The following is a 20,966-nucleotide window of genomic DNA, read 5'->3' on the forward strand; positions in this document are numbered from 1 at the left end:
CAGTGGTTGAGAGTCCACCTGCCGATGCAGGGGACACGGGTTCATGCCCCGGTCCAGGAAGACCCCACATGCCGCGGAGTGGCTGGGCCCATGAGCCATGGCCGCTGAGCCTGCGCATCCAGAGCCTGTGCTCTGCAACGGGAGAGGCCACAACAGTGAGAGGCCCGCATATCGGAAAAAAAAAAAAAATAATAATAATAATACTGTATTACATATTTGAAAGTTACTGAGAGAGTAGATCTTAAAAGGTCTCACCACAAGAAAAAAATTCTGTAAATATGTATGGTGATGAATGTTAACTAGACTTACTATGGTGTTCATTTCATGAGGTACACAAATGTTTATTTTATTGTAAACCTAAAATTAACATAATGTATGTCAATTATACCTCAATTAAAAAAGTAAAAAAAAAAAAGGGAAGAAATGTAAGCTTTCATTCTTTCCCAAAATTCATTAAAATTATTTTATTCATATTGATCATAAGTAACCAGGCTCACACTTACCTTTAATCTTCACATACTGCATATCTGGATTAACACACAGGGCAAGGTTACTAGGTAGAGTCCAGGGAGTAGTTGTCCAGGCAACCAAAGATATACTTTCATCTTCCTCCAAAGGGAAAGTTACAAATATTGAAGGATCTTGAACATCCTGAAATAAAATGAAATAAAGTATTCTTTTACAGATTCCATAATAGTAGACATGGAAGAAAAATGAACTGATCCTAAAGAATAAAATAAACTTTTATTTTCAGAATAAACTGAGCTTTAAAAAAATCTGCCATATTTGTAAAAAGAAAATACAAAGAGAGAAATTCCAAATACATTTTTTATATAAAGAAAATGCTTTAATAATTACCTTAGTAGTCACAAATAAAACATTTATAGTGTAGCAAGTGGGATACATAAATGAGGTTTCACTATTACAATGATCTATTTTATAACAAGTCCATAAAGAATTAGGTCAATAAAATGACGATTTTGGAAAACAGTGTTATTCTTTATTTGAATTGAAGGGTATATGAGAATTCTTTTCAACTTTTCAGGAAGTCTGAAATTATGCCAAAAATTAAAAACAAACACAATCCTTAGTACACACTCATAGTATGGCCAAAGTGAAAAAAGACAGAAAATACTAAGTGCTGACAAGGATGCAGTGTCATCAGAACTGTCTAGTGGAAGTATAATCCCTTTGTGGTTAGAGTGGGAGGCAATGAACCATTGTCCATGCATGGGTCAAATCTGGCCGTTACCTGTTTTTATAGAGCCCAAGACCTAAGAATGGTTTTGACAGGACTGAAAGATCTGGCCAACAAAGTCTAAAATATTTACTATCTAGCCTTTACAAAGTTTGCCAACTCTTGTACTAGGGCTAAATGTAAGTATACGTTATGACTCAATAATCCCACTCCTGGGAATGTGTATATATGCTCCCCAAAAGACAAGTTCCAGAATGCTCACGGTAGTACTACTGATAAGAGCCAAAAATTGGATATTACCCAAATGTCCATCGACAATAGAATGGATAAGTTAAATACTAGACAGTCATTAAAATGATGATCTACAACTACACACAACATGGATGACTTTCACAAACATAATCTTGAGCAAGAGAAGCCAGATGCAAAAAAAGAACAAAGTGTACAATTCCATTTATATTTAGTACAGAATCAGCAAACAATGAGGTTGGAAGTGAGGACAGTGGTTGCTATAGAGGAGTGGGGGGATACATGCTAAACTGAAGGGACCATGAGAAGGGAGAGCTTTTCACAGGTTGCTTGACAAGGTTCTTCTTTAACTTTATCTGGGTGTTGGCTTCACATTCATTTTGTGCCAGTATATGGAACAGAGTAAGTAAATGGAGGAGCAAAAAAATGTTGTCTTATTAAACCAGGAAATAGGTACTAAGATATAAAAATTATTAATTTTAGTATGTATAGTAATAAACATAAAAAAATTAAAAAGCCACTGAAGGGAACTCTAAATAAAACATTAATAGTGATTTCCTTTGGGTACTGAGATTATAATTTTTTTCCCTCTTCTTTATATCTTCTATGGCTTCTAAATTTTCCACAATGAGCATAAGCCTCATAAATAATCACATCAACCAGACTTCTAAAAACTAAAAATTTAGACAATATAAAAAATAAATATTTTTATATACCACAAGTTGGTTTACCTTTGGAAAAGTTGGAAGGACTTTCTTCTGTAACTCAATTTAGTTCCATACAGCTTGCTCTTTCCCAATAAGAGAATGTATTTATTTACTTATAGAAGAGTATACACTTTGAAAACCCTAGGACCTAACAAGCTATAATGGGACTCTAACATGTAAAAATTTAGTTACCAAACAAAATTCCAGCATAGTACACAGGATTTATATTACAAAACATTTGGAGCAACACCAATTGTTACCATTTAAAAAGAAAAAAAGGCTGTGCCCTCTGAACACCTCAAATATCTATCAAAAGAATGAATAAATAAATTGTAATCTGTTATATGAAACACTATACAGCAGTTAAAAATAAACTTAAAGCTACATGTATCAATATGAAGAAAATTTAAAACAATGTTTAGTATAAAAGGCAAGAATAAATAGAAATAATAAGAAAAATGCAGAATAAATACAATGAATGAGATTTAAAAACTTGCGAACAACACTAAATACTGCTTACGGATACTTATATAGATAATAAAAATATGCATGAAAAAGAAACACCAAATTCAGCATAGTGGTTACCTATCAGGATGTGAAGAAGGAAATGGAAAAGAGAAATGTGCTGTAAATAAACAAACTGTGGTATATTCACCTACACAGAAATTAGAACAAAAGACCCAAAACTACACATAACATGGATGACTATCACAAACATAATGCTGAGTGAGTAAAGCCAGAAACAGAAGAATACATAGTGGATCTTTCCATTTCTTCAAAGTACAGAACCAGACAAAACTAATCAACTGCTATCTGTGACATTTGATGTATTTGAAATCAACAACGGATGCATTTAGTGAAACCCATGTTTTGTTTTTTAATTTTTTGGCCACGCCACGAGGCTTGCGCGACCTTAGTTCCTTCCCCAAAAGAGCCTGTACTCCTCAACGGGAGAGGCCACAACAGTGAGAGGCCCGCATACCGCAAAAAAAAAAAAAAAAAAAAGAAGTACTTATTTCTATAAAATGCAGAGGACAGAGAAAATGTTAGATTATGGAGATGTAATCATCAAAACTCAGATTGTGGGAAACTACAAGATAATATCTGTTTCCCAAACAACAATTTGCAAGGGGGAAAAAAAAGAAAAGAAAAACATAGAAAGAGAAATGGAGCCCTACACATTAAAACAGACCTAAAAGACAACTATTATCGTGTATGAACCTTCCTTATGTCTCGATTAAAACAAAACAAGAAAACACAAACCAAAAAAAACAACTAGAAATAACCTGAGGGAAAAAAAGGATGCTGTTTATGAGACAAATAGAAATGTGAACACTGATGATATCCAGGAGTTAAACAACTACAGAATATTTAATATTAAGAACATTAAAAATGATTGATGATGACTTCTTAAGGTGTGATAATGGTACTCTGGTAATGTTAAAGAAATATTTCTTATCTAGTAAAGATATATAATGAATTACTTATTGATAAAATGATATGTCTAAAATTTGCTTTGGAAAAAGGGTCTGGGAGAAGTAAGTGGAGTGTGTAGATGGGGCAGGATTGACCATAGAGATTGTAGGGGATACACGATAGGACATGGGAGTTAATTATTCTGTTAATTAATTATTCTGTCTACTTTTGTATATGCTTGAAATTCTCCATGTTAAAGTGTTTTTAAAAAGTAAGCAAATACAGCAATATATTAAGATTTGACAAAACTTAAGTCTTTGGTACTCAATAGTTAGTATATTATTCTCTACACTTTTATGTGCTTAAAATATTTTATTAAAAAAACATAATAACATGAGCACCGCCATAGAAGGGTATTTAGGGGACAACAGGCAGGCATCATCATGCCTACCTCACAAGGATATGCAACGATCCAATGGGATGTTGAAAGCATTCTGCAAGACGAAAAGTGCTTTTGAAATGCAAGTGTTAATAATAATGATATGCAGGTAAATACACAGTTTGTTTATTTACAGCACATTTCTCTTTTCCAAACCTTAGCCGTGAGATGGAATTCCAAACAAATCAACATCCTTTAAAAACAAAGAGGGTTAGATAAACTCAGAAATAAAACACCCCTTGAATATACACACATGAGAACAGATAGTTCTTATTCCTGAAGACTTACAGTCTTTACTATCTCCCTGGATAAGGTAAAGCAGTACACTTTGTAAACAACAGACACGTCTAAACTCTTATACCAATGACAGCAAGTTATTCCATTCATCAACGATCATAACACACCACCAATTGCAAATCAGATCTTCCTCCAAATACTTTTAACAAATAAATGATATTACAAAGCCTCAGATGAGGCACAAAAACACCCTAAGCTGTAACCCTTATGAAACAGTGACTGGAGGAAAATAGAGCAGAGCTGGACTTATTAAACAAAGAGAGGCATAAAAATATGGTTAAAACAAGCAAAACCTATCACATTAAGACACATCATTCACATCACTCCCCCGGCTAACATTCCACACTGGGACTAAGTTACCATGATCACCACAGCCATTTAACTTCTGAGTACATAACTTAACACCAATGACATCTCACATACCCTGTAATTCTGGTGAGATTCAAAGTTGGAAAGTGGAGTATTGCATGCAGTGGAAAAGGGCATGACTTTCACTCCTCTATAAACAAGGCCTTTATCATAGAGCTGTTTGAAGACCCACCTGGCAAGTAAAGAGACAGAATTTTACAATTACATAACCATAATTCTATTTTCCCAAATGCAAACATTTATGCCAGTTTCTGTCTGTAGAGTTTCTCACAGCCAAAGAAGTGGAAACACAATGTCTCTCAACTGGTGAATAGCTGGTAAATTACAACAGCTCAGTATAATGAGATATTATGTAGACATTAAAAGTGCAAATAACTGTTGACATGGAAAGGTGTTAATGACTTGATGTTGACTGAGAAAAGCAATTGACACCATACTGTACAATGAGGTACCAATTATGTAAAACTATGTATCAGTATACACATTTACATTTTTAGAGGTGCTAAAAAAGTAGATTTTCACCAATATGTTAACTATGGTTGGGATTTCAGACTTTTAAAAAAAAATTTTTAATTTACTTATTTATTTATTTATTTTTGGCTGTGTTGGGTCTTTGTTGCTACGCACAGACTTTCTCTAGTTGCAGCAAGCGGGGTCTACTCTTCGTTGCGGTGTGCAGGATTCTCATTACTGTGGCTTCTCTTGTTGCGGAGCACGGGCTCTAGGTGCACAGGCTCAGTAGTCGTGGCACAGGGGCTTAGCTGCTCCGCAGCATGTGGGATCTTCCCGGACCAGGGATCGAACCCATGTCCCCTGCATTGGCAGGTGGATTCTCAACCACTGCACCACCAGAGAAGCCCAGACTTCTTGTTTTTCTTAATAGTTTTCTGGTATACTGCTTAAATTTCACTGTAATGGACAGTTTTACAGAGGCAATTTAAAAAGTATAAACCACTGGGATTAGGATGAGATATCTCTCCTACAGTCAGTCAAAAACTTTTATTAAACACTTAAACATGTTGCTCTAAGCTAAATGTAGCAAGACACTGGAAAACAGTCATCCCAGGTTCTCCTGTGGTGACTACTCACCTTTCCCAACTGGGTGCCAGAATTCATTTGGTAGGAATCCTTACTTGTCTTTAACTCATTTTTACAGTTCGATTCCTATGTACTTGGCACAATAAATGAATTAAATTCGCTCCCATTTGTTAAAATACATTTTTATGTAAAACTGTGCAAGTATTTTCATCGTATTCCTTTGGCTTTGGATAAAGCCTAAAAGGTGACATCTTGTAACAAATTTCCCAAGTTTAAACTCAATCTTAAATTATATACTCTGATGCAAGGACATTCACCGGAGACCAGAGGAAAAGTGTCAGATTTGCATCATAAGACCAAGATTCAAGCCTAAGAGCCATATAATTAGTTGTGTGATCTCAAGCAAGTCACAACCACTTGCCTTTACCTCAAAGTGGGTCATAACCCAATCCACAGGACTTTCTGGATCATCTGAGAAAATTCAAGTGGAAGTACTTTATATACTCAAAAGCACCAACTCAATCTAAATTATCACCATTAAATTAATGTTATCATTTTAAATGTATTTCCTACTATTTTTTAAATATTCACCCTAGGTCTATATGCCTTATTTATATGCCAACACGTTCCTCAGGAATAACTAACATTCTAATAGCAAGAGGCTTTGAAAATGGTTTTCCCCCGATTCAAGTATGTTTTATGTAAATTAAGAAGTCTGATGTAGAGCTATATTGTCCAACATGGTAGCACTAGCCACATGTGCTCATTTAAATTTATTAAAATTAGAAATTCAGTTTCTTGGTCATACTAACCACATTTAAGTGCTAAACTGTCCTGATCTAGAGCATAAAGAGTACCTTCTTTTCCAGAAGTTTAAGAGAAACCCTGCTTTTTAGAATGCCCTAATCATGAGAACTCCAACTACTCAGTGAAATGGGAAGCCTCCCTGTCCAAAGTTTCTGCCATGTCAGAGAGTTTAATCAGCTCTCACCCTTGGGTACATGGGTCTGGAGATGCACCCACAGGGGCACATCAGAGTCAGAGGGTCTGAGAACTGTCCCACGGTATCTAGCTCCTCAAAGGCAAAGGCACGTGCCAAGCATGTGCAACAGATCTTGACTAAAAGAAATGTAATCAGGTAGATAGGACGACAGTAAGAGGCACAAGCACCTACAGTGCAGCACAAAAATATGTATCCTACAAAAGAGCTTTGCAACTCACCTGTAATCATGCATAATTTAACAAAAGTAGGACTCCCTCAAGGCCTGAGTTATATACATAGGTCGTTTTGCAACCATAATAACTATTTGCCCATTAATGATACATAATGATTCTCAGACAATTGTAGGAGGCTCAGGTTAAATCACCTATCAAGACTGGCATTGGGCTTCCCTGGTAGTGCAGTGGTTCAGAATCTGCCTGCCAATGCAGGGGACATGGGTTCGAGCCCTGGTCCGGGAAGATCCCACATGCCGTGGAGCAACTAAGCCCGTGTGCCACAACTACTGAGCCCACGTGCCTAGAGCCTGTGCTCTGCAATAAGAGACGCCACAGTAATGAGAAGCCTGCACACCACAACGAAGAGTAGCCCCCACTCACTGCAACTAGACAAAGCCCATACGCAGCAACAAAGACCCAATGCAGCCAAAAATAAAGAAAATAGATTAAAAAAAAAAAAAGACTGGCATTGCAACAGTTGTCTTATAATAGTAAAAGGAAGCAAAATTCATTTTGAAACTCATGAAACAGTGACTGCATATACAACTTCTCTTAGTAAAAAATTCAAGTACACATCTCTTAGACTTAATTCCTTCAAACAAACAAACCCATTTCTGAAACCTAATTTTCCTAAAATTTGGTACTAATTAATTTGACAAAAAAACCTTGAACTCACATCAGGCCATTTATATTCTTCATTTATTTTACTTAGTGTGAAGAGTTATATGTTCTGATATAGAAATACTAATGAAATTGATTAGAGGTTGCTGCTCAATCTGCTAGGGCCATTAAGTACTACAGAACATATGGATAACCTAATACCTTTCTAGAATCCAAAATTTACTGAATTCAAAAATAAACCTAGGGGTGGAAGGGGCGAATAGGTGGAGTACAGTGGAATTTTACGGCAATGCATAATTCTAGAATTATGGATATATGTCATCACACATCTGTCCAAATCCATAGAATGCATAACAAGAGTGAACCCTTATGTAAACTCTGGACTTTGCGTGATTATGATCTGTCAAGGTAGATTCATGAATTGTAACAAATGTACCACTCTGGTGGGGGATGTTGATAATGGAGGAGGCTATGTATGTGTGGAGGCACAGCGTACATGGGAAATCTGTATATCTTCCTCTTTTATATTTTTAGAGCATTTTTAGGTTCACAGCAAAATTAAGTCTTTAAAAACAGAAACAAAACAAATCCATCCCCAAAGATTTCAGATAATTGTGGATCTGAAAACAAGTGGATTCATGCTAGAGCATCTCTACTAACTAATATAACAAAATAGTCATTATATTTCAACTTCAAATAAACTTACCAGACAGATTCCATGAATTGTGGATAGAGAGTTTTGTAGTCATTGTCAAAGTCAATCCATCGGCCAAGTCTGGTAATAGTAGACTTAAAAAATATGAATATTAGAGTTTTTAGACAATGGTATTTGTTATTGTATAGCTATTTGTTTTACTTCTATTATCACTACATATGATGATTTTGGAAAAACAGATCAGTGGTTCAAGTAAATGTATACTGTAAACAACACATTTTGCAAGGTTAAGAACAAGTTTTCTTGGCATTCATTCTATATGCAGGGAATGTTATTTACAAGTATTAACATTCTTTTATAAAAGTCTACCAAAACTACCATTTGGCAAACACACGTCTAACTGTTGCTGGCATGAATCATCAATGGTTGCTAAAATTACTGAGTCATAGTATGATAAGAAACAGGGTACTTACTAATTACAAAGGAAAAACTGCAACTTTACAATGGAGAAACCTGACAGAATCACCTTAGTGAACAAAGTGAACAACACCAATGAGACTTATCAGCATCATAGGCCTTCTGATATGATAGACTGAGAAGGGGATGATGTTACTTCTGAGGAATTCTTGCCAAAAATGTATAACCTAAACTGAATCATAAGGAAACATCAGACATTGAGGGACTTCTTACAAAATAACTGGTCTGTATTCTTTTAAAAGTGACAAGGTCATGAAAGACAAACACTGAGGGAATGTTCCAGATTGAAGGAGACTGAGGAGGTATGACAACTAAATGCAATCTATGCTCCTAGATTGGATCTTGCATCAAAAATAAAGATCAGTGGGACAACTGGTTCAATCTGAATAAGGTGTATAATATTGTATCAATGTTAATCCTGCTTTTGATAATTATACGATAGTTATTAAAGGTGTTAGCTTTTGGGAAGTGGGTGATGGGTATAGAGGCTCTTCATACCATTTTGGGGGGAGAAAAAAAAACAGAGCCCATATGCATGTTATAATCATCAGGATTTTCCCCTACTGGTGACCAGGCAAGAAAGGTAGATTAAAGAAAGTTAGGTTAGGAGAAAATTGAGGAGCTTTGATTTTTAGGTTGATGAAATCAGATTTCATTCAACAATGAAGATAAGTTTTGAGCAGGAAGAGTACAATGAACAGTCTTGAGAGAAATAACTTGGCAGGCTAAGTGGAAGGAACATGAGCAAGAGACCAATTGGTAGATTCTTATAGAAATAAAGACAATGGTGGGTGAGAGACTAGGTTGTAGGAATGAAAAGAAATGTATAAAAGATACTTAGTATAAGAGATACTAAGAAAGGCTTGATAGGATTTGACATTTGAATCGATCATGATGATTAAAGTTTGAAGTCTGGAAGACTGAGGGAATTCTGAAGAATAGCAAATTTGACAAAGTGGTAAGATAGTAAAGATGGAAAAAAATAAAAGCCAGACATGTTTTTAAGTTGTGTGTGTATATATATATATATATATATATATATTAATCTGAGAGCCACTGAGGAATGGGGGAGTTGAGGACCTTTGTTCCTAAGCACATCAGAATAAGAGAGGACAAGAGCTCTGCCGGCACCAGACGGTTACTAAAATGTACCAGTTGTGGGAGCTCTATTACAAAGAGAAGCAGTGGGCAAGATGGGAGTCAATATAAAACAATGGGTACAAATGTGAATTGTTTTTAACATCTGAATTTTTTTATTGCCAACATTCAAGTTAATCTATTTGCTAGGACAGCATGATTCCTGTCATATACTGTGGGTAGGTAGATTAAACATGGAAGACCAATCAAGCACATAGAAATCAGAAAGGAGAGGGTTCAGTTTAAGCTAACAGTTTAAGTAATGGAGTTGAAGATGGAAGCCAAACACTCCTTTAAAGAGGATTATCAACCCCTCTTTTGGGCACATATCATAAAAAGCACAAGGAACCATAAAACATTTCAACCCCCATTTAAAAGCTAGAGTTTTTTTAAATTCTACTTAAAATAACCAAAAATACCTTCCACTCAGTAGAATATCGCATCACAATGGCTCGGCACTGACTGTTATATTCTGCAATCCCCAATCTGGCTACATCCTCTGGTCCTCTGATTCCCAGTGTCTTATCAATTTCATATTCCTGAAAATTTGCAATAAGATTGTTAACATCCCTGCCCTATGAAGCAAATGCAATTCGACAAAACTAGAAAACAGATTAAAAAAAATTAGTTCTCAGAAAATCTACAGAGAAAATGAACTATAAATAGTATTATAAAAATGAAGAAAGTCTGATTATAGCAAAAATTCATACTTTAACATATTATATAATGAAATCTAATGCTTATTAAAAAAATCAAAACATTATAAGGCTGGTGACTCAAACATACCACAGGTAAACCATGACAATCCCATCCAAATCTTCTGTCAACGTGAAGCCCACTCTGGTGAGCATATCTTGTAACTATATCTTTAATTGTCCCTGCAAGTATATGTCCATAGTGAGGCAGTCCAGTTGCAAAAGGAGGCCCATCATAGAAGGTAAATCTAAGAGGTAATAAAAATACGTTAAGTTACTTTAAAACAGATAGCAAAAATTTAGGACAGCATTTTTCTATAGGTAGCTCCTGTAACTGTAGAGCCTTTGGGGAGAAGAAAAGCTGCGAGGCTAGGAAACTCAGACATAACTGATTAGATATCTACTGTAGGCCCTGCCTTTAAAAAAGCTAATTATGACAGAGTTGGAGAGACCTGTATTGGACCATCATCCATCCTTCATTAATTAGTTCCATGATATAAGGGAAATTATTCACTCTGATCCTGAGTTATCTATAAAATAGGGCAACAAACACCTATGATAAAGTTTTTGAGCACAGGAGACACATGATGAAAACAGTAATTAAAGAAAGGACTGGTCTTTAGGTGAATGAAGACTAGAGGCAGGAAGTACCACAATAGGAGGCTATTACACTACTAGTCTAAATGCTTAAATGAGGGTAGTGATAATGAGAAAAGTGGAAAGGAAGAGAGTGACATATAAACTCTATTCGGAAGACCTCTTATTCTTAAAGACTCTACCAAAGAAATCCACATACTTTGGTCTATGTTTTGATTGCTTTAAGCATTCCTGAAAACAATTAAAGTCGGACCAAAACTGCAAGATTTTCTCTTCTTCAGCAGGAAAATTGATGTTTTCTGGAACTTGTTGAACCATTTTGTTACTGCAAGAGAAATCAAATTTATTATTCTCAAAAGAGAAGTCTAGGAATAACAGAGTACAATACATTAAAATAGATGTACCTATCACTAGCCATGATACTACCTGGTACTTAAAAAAAATTCCCCTTTTTTTAAGGTAAAGTTCACATACCATAAAGTTCACCCTTTTAAAGTATATAATATGGAACTTCCCTGGTGGTCCAGTGGCTAAGACCACACTCCCAATGCAGGGGGTCTGGGTTTGATCCCTGGTCAGGGAACTAGATCCCGCATGCCACAACTGAAAAAAGATCCCACGTGCTGCAACGAAGGTCCCGCATGCTGCAACTAAGACCTGGCGCAGCCAAATAAATAAATAAATATTAAAAAAAAAATAAAGTGTACAATTCATTTTTACCTTTTTTTTTTTTTTAAAGTATATTCACAAGGTTGGGCAACCACCACCACTCACTACTTCCAGAACATTTTCTTCACTACTCCCATTTCTGCCCTCCAAGAACTTGTACACATTAGCAGTCACTCTCTATTCTCCTCTGCCCCAGCCTCCTGGAGACCATTAATCTGCTTTCTGCCTCTCTAGATTTTCCTATTCCGGACATTTCACATAAATGAAATTATGTATATACAGCCTATTGCGTCTGGCTTCTTTCACTCAGAATTATGTTTTCGAGGTTCATCCATGTTGTGATATGCACTCATACTTCATTGCTTTTTATGGCTGAATAATATTTCATCATATGGATATGCCACTTTCTGTTTATCCATTCATCAGTTCATGGACATTAGCATTGTTTCCACTTTTGGACAGAGCTGCTATGAACATTCATGTATAAGTTTTTATGTGGACATGTGTTTTCAGCTCTCTTAAGTAAATACCTAGGAGTACAACTGCTGGGTAATATGGTACTATGTTTAACTTTTTGAGAAACTGCCAAAATGTTTTCCAAAGCTGCTGTGTCATTTTACATTCTCCCTGCAGAGAATGAGATTCCAGTTTTTCTACATCCTCACTCCTTATCGTCCATCTTTGGATTATAGGAAATCCTAGTGGGTATAACATGGTATCTCATTGTGGTTTTGATTTCCATTTCCCTAATGATTAGTGATGTTGAGCTTATTGGCCATTTCATACCTTCTTTGGAGAAATGTCTATTCATCCTTTGCCCATTGTTTAACTGGGTTGTCTTTTTACTGCTGAGTTGTAAGAGTTCTTTATATTCTAGATAAAATCCCCTTATAAGTTACAGGATTTGCAAAAATTTTTTCCCATTCCGTGGCTTGTTTCTTATTTTCGTCATGGTATATATTCTTTGAAGCACAAACACTTTTAATTTTGGTGAAGTCCTGTTTATTTATTGGTTTCACTACTTCAACTTTTGGTGTCATATCTAAGAGACCACTACAGATAACAAGGTTGTGAAGTTTTAGCTCTTATATTTAGGCCACTGATCCATCTTGAGTTATTTCTGTATATGGTATGAAGTAGAAATATATGGTACCTTTAAATTTATTTCAGAATCTGTGTCCAATTCACACTCTTCACTTATTCTACAACTACAGTATAACATTTAGTAATTGTAGACAACACACTTAAAAAAAAAGAAAAGAAAATCTTGGCAATTCTGTCTAGTGATACTAAAATTTCATTAATCTGAAAAAATAAATCTCAAAGTAGGTAAAAATTCTTACCTACATTCACAGGACAGAAAGCACTTCTGTTGAATCAACCTAATCTTTCTGAGGGAAACAGGCAAAACCTAAAAAAATTTTAAAGCTAAAAAGATGAGAATCACATTCAAATAATTCCTAGCTCATTCTAATTTTACATTTTATCACTTTTGTTGTTTATTCATGATTTTTGTAAAAGACAAACTCTATATCTCTCTGATTTAGTGCCTGGTGAGAGAAGTCTTAAAGTATCTTTTTTTCAGAAGTTTGTTAATAACTTCTTTCAGAAACACTTGATCAGTCGGGGCTTAACTATCTAGTGAGCATCCTCGAGCCCATTCCTCCTCAAAGCCTATTTATTCTCACTTTATAATTCTAATAAGGTTGGTGATCAGATTTCCAAGCCAACATCAGATTAGAAGGGGACAGAATTGCTAATAATGAGAAAACAACAGAGTAGGTGGAAAACCTTAAGAACACAAGAACTGTAACACTCTGGGATAACTGACTCTAGGAGCAAAGAAACTTACATACCTCAACCAATTCTGAAAACATCAAAGCCTAAGTACAGTAATTGACCCATGCCATCAAAAAAAAATTTTTTTTTATAAAAAACAAATAAAAAATAAATTTATGTATATAAAGCAATGCTAGAAATTATGGAATTTCAAAGACAAATATAGTCTTACTATGTTAACTAATTTCTATTCTATTTTATTTGACAGAGAATGTGAAGAGACTAACCAAAAGATTAACCATAAAATGGCAAATACACACATTGATTAAAAATAAAATTAGGGAATCTAAAAATTATATGGAAATTCAGGATCAGGGAAAATTTAAATCATGCAGCTCCTATGCTTTTATCAATTAGCAACACTGATTCAAAATATGACTGTGAGCTTCCTAGCAGCCAAGACAAGGGATAAAAAGTTAAAAGGATATTGATTTTGCACATAAGAGAAAAATCTATAAAAAATGAGATTTTGCCACTGAGGTCTGAGTCACACATGGAAATGAGTGATCTGTTTAATAAACATTTTTAACATCAGAAAAAACATTTTTTTAAGTTTGTTACAAGCGGTATCTTTCCTTTTGTCCCCCTGTCATTTATTTTTGAGATATGAGAGTACCTTTGAGTTTTATATAGGAAAAAAATAAGGAAAGAACAGGTGGGCCATTTAACTCAACTATCCATTTCTGATTAGGGTGTTCCATTAAATGTTATTAAACAGAAGTTGAAAAGTATTTTGGATCTTGAGTTCTTGTTATAATTTCCAGCCTTTGAAGGATGGAGAGAGGTGTTAGTCTGTGCATTTACTGATTTAGTAGGAGTCCTACTGGTTCAGTGACAACCTTACTAGAGGCCAATTGAAACTTAAGGGGTTACATTTGAAGACTAACAGATCTTTAGATATCAACATACTTATTTCTGTCACCCCCTAATGCTTGTCAAGGCGGGTCCTATGATTGGCAGCATCTATGGAAGTTGATTAGAGCAGACTCACCAGCCCCACCTTGGACTGAGGAATCTGAACCTGCTTTTTAACAAGATCCTAGAAGATGAGCATGCACATCAAAATTTAAGTCATTCTCTTAAACTGTTCTGACAATTATTCTGGAATATCTATCTGAACTTTTTTTTTTTTTGAGAAAATGAGATTTAAGCTTTCTGTGAAGATAGCTTTTAACTTTTATAAAATTTTCTAGAAAGCCTCTACTCCCCCCAAAGATTAAGAACCACTGCATTATTGGCCAAACCCAAAGATCCATGTAATGGTATAGACTATTCCAGGAAGAGCCATGTATCAGTGACCGGGCTATGGCGGCTGCTGAGGAGAAACGGCCCCCATGCATAAATCACAGGATTGCTCTGGCCCCTCACATCCACTGGAGAGCTGTACCTGCACAACAGCATCCAGTAACCACAGGGCTCTTGGGGGAAAGGGGGAGCAGAAAGAAGAGGGAGATTAACCCTACCAGGTTAGGCTCAGGGAAGCAACCTCCTCTTCTTCCCTTTAACTATAATCCAAGGCCTCCACTATCTTCCTTACTCCATGACTCCTGCAGACCTCTTTAGCCTCAACTTCCTGTTCAGCAATTTCTAGATACCCTCCTTCACCTTTACTTGTATTTACCTCCACAGATCTTGGAAAAGCATACCAAAAACATTTTTGTTTAAAATAAACCTCATGATCTTCCTTGCCACACTTGCTCCCATTTTTAATTCCACTGTACTAGTAGTTCCACTATTCCTTCCCATTACCTGAAATTTCTGAGTTACCCTTAATACTACCAGATGATCCCCACATCCAGGTGATCACCAAGTCATGTGGGTCTGACTTCTAAGTCTATTTCTCTATTCCCTCTTCCTCATTCTCAGGTCTTCATAACTTGTTACATTAAGTCAAATTTAACCCAAGAGGTGGGTCTATCTCCAGCCTTTTCACAAACTACTTATATCCTATTAACATATAACCCAGAGATTTACTTACACAAATGTATAAAATATGTACAAAGATATCAACTGAAGCATTTCTATAGACAAATATCTGAAAACTTAAATATCCATGAATAGATAATAGACTAAAATAAATTATGGTACATCAATACCATGCAGGCATTAAAGATAATAAATCATAATATATCAAATATATATATTCCTTATACATACTGAGAAAGAAAACAGCAAGTCACAGTTATAGCAATTTATACTATGTGTATTATAATATTTTCAAGAGATTAAAAATACACTAAGTCTATGTTTAAGTAATTCTGTATTTAATTTAAAAGGTTACCCACCAAACTTAACAATGGCTACCACCAGAGAATAGGATTAGATGAGGAAGGCGTGAAAGAACAGATTTTTATTTATTTCACATTACTCTGTCTTGATTATTTTTGAGTATGTATTAACTTTATCATAAAAAGTTTAAAAATAAAGGGAAAAATAAATACTATACATCCTACACACCACCTTCCTAATAGAAAAGTTCTGAAAGTATCACTTCTGTATTAAAAAAAGAAAAATGCAATGGTTCCTCACTCCCAATGGTTTCTGTACAGACTTTTCAGTGGGGCAGCATGATCTTACCCACAGTTACTACTCCTGGCCTTTACTCTTACAAAACTCAAGCTCCAACTACATCACATTCTTGACACTGCTGAGAAACAAAACTGCTTTGCTGACATACTGCTTTGCGTTCAGGCCCTTTTTCCAAATACTCTAGCACTGTTTAGCTTAAATGTACTCTGCTCTATGGGGATTTACCAATCCCCTTTTTACAAAACTAATATCCCCCTGCCCGGAATCTGCTACTCTTCTACACATTATGGTTTATTTGTATTGCATGCCTGTCTCTCCAACTCAACTGTAAACTTATTGCTGGCAAAAGCATTTTACTGTCTAACCTCTTACTGTCTTACCATGTGCTTATACATGGTAGTGCTCAAAAAGTTTGAACAAATCCCTTTGTCAGCATCCTTAGTTTCCATCAGTGATAGTTCCCCCACCTGCCTTTCAAATATCCCACTCCGGGGGCTCCTCTTGGCAAGGATAATGGTTAAGAGGGTTGGCTTTGGAATTTGACAGTTTTGGTGCCACAACTTAGTATGTGACTTATAGGAAAAGTTACTCAACCTTTAAACCTCAATTCTGCCACCTGTAAAATAAAGTTTGTAAATACAATGCTAATTTAACGTTAAGTGAAATAATGGCTATCTGAGCAATCACATGTCATCTACAGAAATTATTATCATTACTCCTTTGTCCACAAATTCTACTCTATTGCCTTTGCCCAGTCACTATATCATCTTTCCAAAAACATTTAAGAGTGCAATCTGCATTTAGCTGCCTTCTCTTCCCTATAATTCACTCTCTAATCACTTATGAAGAAGACATACTGTCCACCATTTTACTGATATTTACTTTGTAAAAGTTCATCGTATTACTTAGAAATCCCTAAAACAATTGCTTTGCCCCTAGTTTCACTCTTCCTGACTTCTCTGCAACACCTGAATGAATGCTAAAAGTAATACTGTCAAACCTAATAAAAAACTTATCTTCCCTTCTGGATTCACTTCAAACACCACTTCACTCAAGAAGGAAACCACAAATTCAATAAGGCTGGAAGCCAAGCATCATCTTCCACTTGTTCCTCACACGAAACTGCAGTGACTACAACAACTCCCCATCTCCTGAATCACACACACTTTAAAATCCTGCTATACATTATACTACAGTCCCTTGCACCGTATCCCCAAGTTCCTACTTATCTTCAAGGCTCCAAACCCACTGCAGTTCCTGAGAAGCCTTCTCCTTCTCCCACCTCGAAATCCCACTTAGGAACTGTCTTCCTCCTCTGTGCACTTGGAATACTGTATTATTAGACTGTGTAAGAGCCGAGGACGGGGACTTCCCTCTAATCCCAGGCACCCAGCAATAAATGCCCATTCGTGGGCATTTATTGATTTGTTCTTATGAATACCTAGACTTTCAAGTAATTTCGTCCACCTTCTGAACTCCAGTAAGCTCGATCACACCAAATTCTGAGAACCACCCAGCAGTTCATGTGTTACCAGGATACCAGGCTGAAGCTGAGGAACTTCCAAGGGTTGTAATCCTCGGCCCGAGAGCTAAGCAAGGATTGGTACCTGGTTCTGAGTTCTTTCGCCCCACTTAGACCTCCTCCCAATGTTTTCCTTGGAAACGGATATGCACGTAACTAACCCATAGCCCAAAATAAACATTTAAAAAAAAAAAATCTTGTGTACCGGAGGGACTGTAGATCCCAGTGGGCAGTAAGGGGCGTACCTGAGGGGCCCGTGTGCAGGACAGGTTGACCTGAGGGGCCCCGCGGGCAGGATGGGGAGTACCTGAGGGGCCTCCGCGAGCAGTACCAGGCGTACCTGAGGGGCCTCCGAGCCTGAGTACGTCGGAAGGAGCCGTGTCTACGCCTTGGTCAAGAGTCTAGAGGTGATGCAACGCCCCGAAAGCATGAGGCTAAGAGGAAGTGGCCTGGTTTGCACCGGCCAATCAGCGCCCGTCGTTTGACACCCGTAAACAAGCCGGACGCCGATTGGCCGCGTGCGTTCCAAGTCACGACCACCCGACCAGGCGTTGCTCTGTGCCTTGGCAGGCTGTGCGACTCCGTGGCGTGGCGGCGACGCACTTCGTCCTTCACGCAGCTAGGGCGATGGTGGTGGACACGACTGTTTTGTGGCCTCCGGGGTGGGGACTGACTGGTAGGGGCACAGAGAGGAGGCTGTTGTGCGTCCTGACTGGGCGTTGTTACACAGCCTTTGTCGGTGTTCACTTCACTGTTCACAAGACGTAAATGCATTTCACCAGGGGTTAACCAAATCCAACGATAGTAGCCTCAGTAATTATACTGCGGGGCCGTGAGTGCGCAGTCTCAAGGCTGCTTTACTAGATGACTGTTAAGGAAAGCAGCCCTAGGCACTAGGACTATGTTTTCTGGTGTAGTGGAGACCTGCACCAAACCACCTTGGAGTCTACAAAAATGCAGAGTCCTAGGGCATAGACTAGGCCTGCTGAGTCTCTGGAGGTGGGTCACAAAAATACGCATCTTAACACGCATCCTGGATAATTCTGTTGTATACTAAAACTCTTGACCCACCTATCTGAAGAGACCCTCCTGTTTCTCGGGGAAATGCAGAGGCCACAACATGGTCTGCGAGGAGCTGAAGCACTGGTGGTCAGTGGTGTTCAGAGAAGCCTCTCCTTTTGTGTCCTTCAGTGCCACCTGCAGAGGTCTCATAAATTTTACTGCAGAAATGATGGTAACAGCCATATGGAGAGAGATAACAAAAAGGAAGGAAATGCCTGACAACCAGCTTTAGAATAATTGTTTCCTGTATTGCAAACAAAATTATTTGCATATTAGTCTGCTTACTTATGTATTTATTATCACTGCTGTGAGCCTGCCCAGCACCTTTTGGATCTGCTGGTTAAAAACCACGGAATCCAGAGCCATGCAAAGGACAGTAGACCTCACCAGAGACTATGACGGAAATTTTAGCCCTTGACAAATTGAGAGTAATTCTGTATGTAACTTCTTAGTGTATCCAATAAAAGGACAGAAAAAAACTGATCTATCTGAGAATATGTATAAGGTATTCCTTGATAAGTTTCAGAACACTTTGATAGTCTGTGTAGCATTCATTCAAGTCATACATGGTTTAGGAGCACCCTAAAGGGATTAGAGTAGGGGATTTTATGTCCTTGCCCAAAGGGGTGACTCTCCAATAACTTAACTTACTTGAACACATATATTTAGTAGTGTCTTTACCTTATTAACTATAAGTATTTGGAATGTGTTTTAATTTTCACATTCTTCAAGTTGCCACCTGTTCAGTTCATTTTTATAATCTGTCCAGACAGCCAGGATTAGAGCAGGACAGAGGGCTTCCAGACAGATGTGTCCAGGGGAAAAAAAGGTGGGGATGATAGGTCTAATTATTGGGTTGGCCAAAAAGTTCATCTGAGTCTTCCGTGAGACATTATGGAAAAACCCGAACGAACTTTTTGGCCAGCCCAGTATTTTAAAATGATGTCTAAATTTAATGTCTAAAACTGAAAAACCAAGAAATCACAGCATAAGCATGTTAGGTAGAAATTCAGTGATAAATATCAGAGGAAACAAAGTTTTGAATGTGGTTGTATCTGGGGAGCAGAAACTGGGGATGCAGAAGGCTGCTTGATGTTACTTGTCTGCTCTGGAGAAGGTGGGTGTAACAAATTTAAACATGGCCAAAAATTCTGGAGACTTCTCACTGAGAGGTGAGGATCTATGTCCCCTCATTTTGAGTCTGGGTGGGCTCAGTGTGTTTTAACCTGTAGAATACAGTGGAAACAACTGAGCCAATTTCTGGACTAGGCCTTAAGAGACTGGCAGCATCTGCTTCCTACTCCTGAAACCTATTTGCCATGCTGTGAGGAAACCAATGGACAGGCACTGAGTGAGCAGTCCATTTTAGAAATAGATCCTTTAGCCCCAGCTGGGCCACTCACATGATATTACACGGAGTAGAGATGAGCAGTCCCCACTGAGTCCTGACCAAGTTGCTTATTTGTGAGGAAAATGAACAACTGTTACTGGGATGGCTTGCTATGCAGCAATAGATAAGAAGGTATAAATATAATCAACATCAAGAGAAGGTGGAATATTTGGATTATTTATCCTCCTGAGTGGTGCTTTCTGTTTTACACAAAGTCTGAAGTCTTGGAAACACAGGAATCTCGAATGACTTTTCAACTACTTAGTTCCTTGGACTCTGTTTACTAAGCACCCACTTAGTGCTAGACATAGTTCTAGGCAGTGTGGACGTAACCATTAACAAACCAGGTGATATCCCAGCCCTCAAAGAGTTTATATTTGATCAAGATGTAAATCAATAAATACTTAATTTCAGATATACACAGTATGGCTCAATGATAATCCCTTGGGACTTTATATGTAGCATAATTTTGTACAGAGCCCAGTTTGATAGAGGCTTATCTGTCTTGAATCCTAGCCACATTGATTTAATGAGGTATTAACTCTGCTTCCCTATCTGGACCCAGGGTCCTGACTCCTAACTGTGACTACATATCTTTCAGACACTTGGATTTTTCAAAAGCCTGTAGTCTAATTAGAATTTTGAGATTTTGAATTTTGGCCTCAATTCATGGAGGCCAAGGACAGGAAAACGCTGCATTTGGCATCCTTTTCTGGTCCTCACAGAACTCTCCCATGATGCTGGTCTGAAATATCCTGCATTTCAGTTAGCTTATTCATCAAGACACAAGTACAGAACTCAAGGCTGATTTGTTTTCAACATCTTAAACAAAAACCACAAGA

General features: G+C 37.2%; 1 protein-coding gene and 1 non-coding gene across 9 annotated transcripts in view; both read right to left on the reverse strand.

Moving 5' to 3' along the window:
- IARS1 (isoleucyl-tRNA synthetase 1) overlaps positions 1-18,135 on the reverse strand; it is a 107,212-nt gene extending 89,077 nt beyond the window's left edge. For 3 of the 8 annotated variants that reach the window (XM_049711473.1, XM_049711474.1, XM_033413656.2), the window contains exons 1-7: positions 17,918-18,062; positions 11,313-11,438; positions 10,608-10,764; positions 10,241-10,360; positions 8,259-8,341; positions 4,730-4,847; positions 504-651 (exon numbers count right to left, since the gene is read on the reverse strand). In XM_049711473.1, the coding sequence (XP_049567430.1) occupies positions 504-651; positions 4,730-4,847; positions 8,259-8,341; positions 10,241-10,360; positions 10,608-10,764; positions 11,313-11,431 (745 nt within the window). In that variant the 5' untranslated portion in view covers positions 11,432-11,438; positions 17,918-18,062. Of the gene's footprint in view, positions 1-503; positions 652-4,729; positions 4,848-8,258; positions 8,342-10,240; positions 10,361-10,607; positions 10,765-11,312; positions 11,439-17,877; positions 17,897-17,917 lie in introns of those variants that run through there. The other 5 variants (XM_049711475.1, XM_033413660.2, XM_004284125.4 and 2 more) reach the window with 4 other exon arrangements.
- LOC117198219 (small nucleolar RNA SNORA84) lies at positions 14,906-15,038 on the reverse strand. The gene has a single exon (XR_004479278.1). It is a non-coding gene; the product is annotated as a small nucleolar RNA SNORA84 (small nucleolar RNA).
- Positions 18,136-20,966: the final 2,831 nt, after the last annotated feature.

Source organism: Orcinus orca, chromosome 6 (genome assembly GCF_937001465.1).
Source record: "Orcinus orca chromosome 6, mOrcOrc1.1, whole genome shotgun sequence".
NCBI classification, from domain to species: Eukaryota; Metazoa; Chordata; class Mammalia; order Artiodactyla; family Delphinidae; genus Orcinus; species Orcinus orca.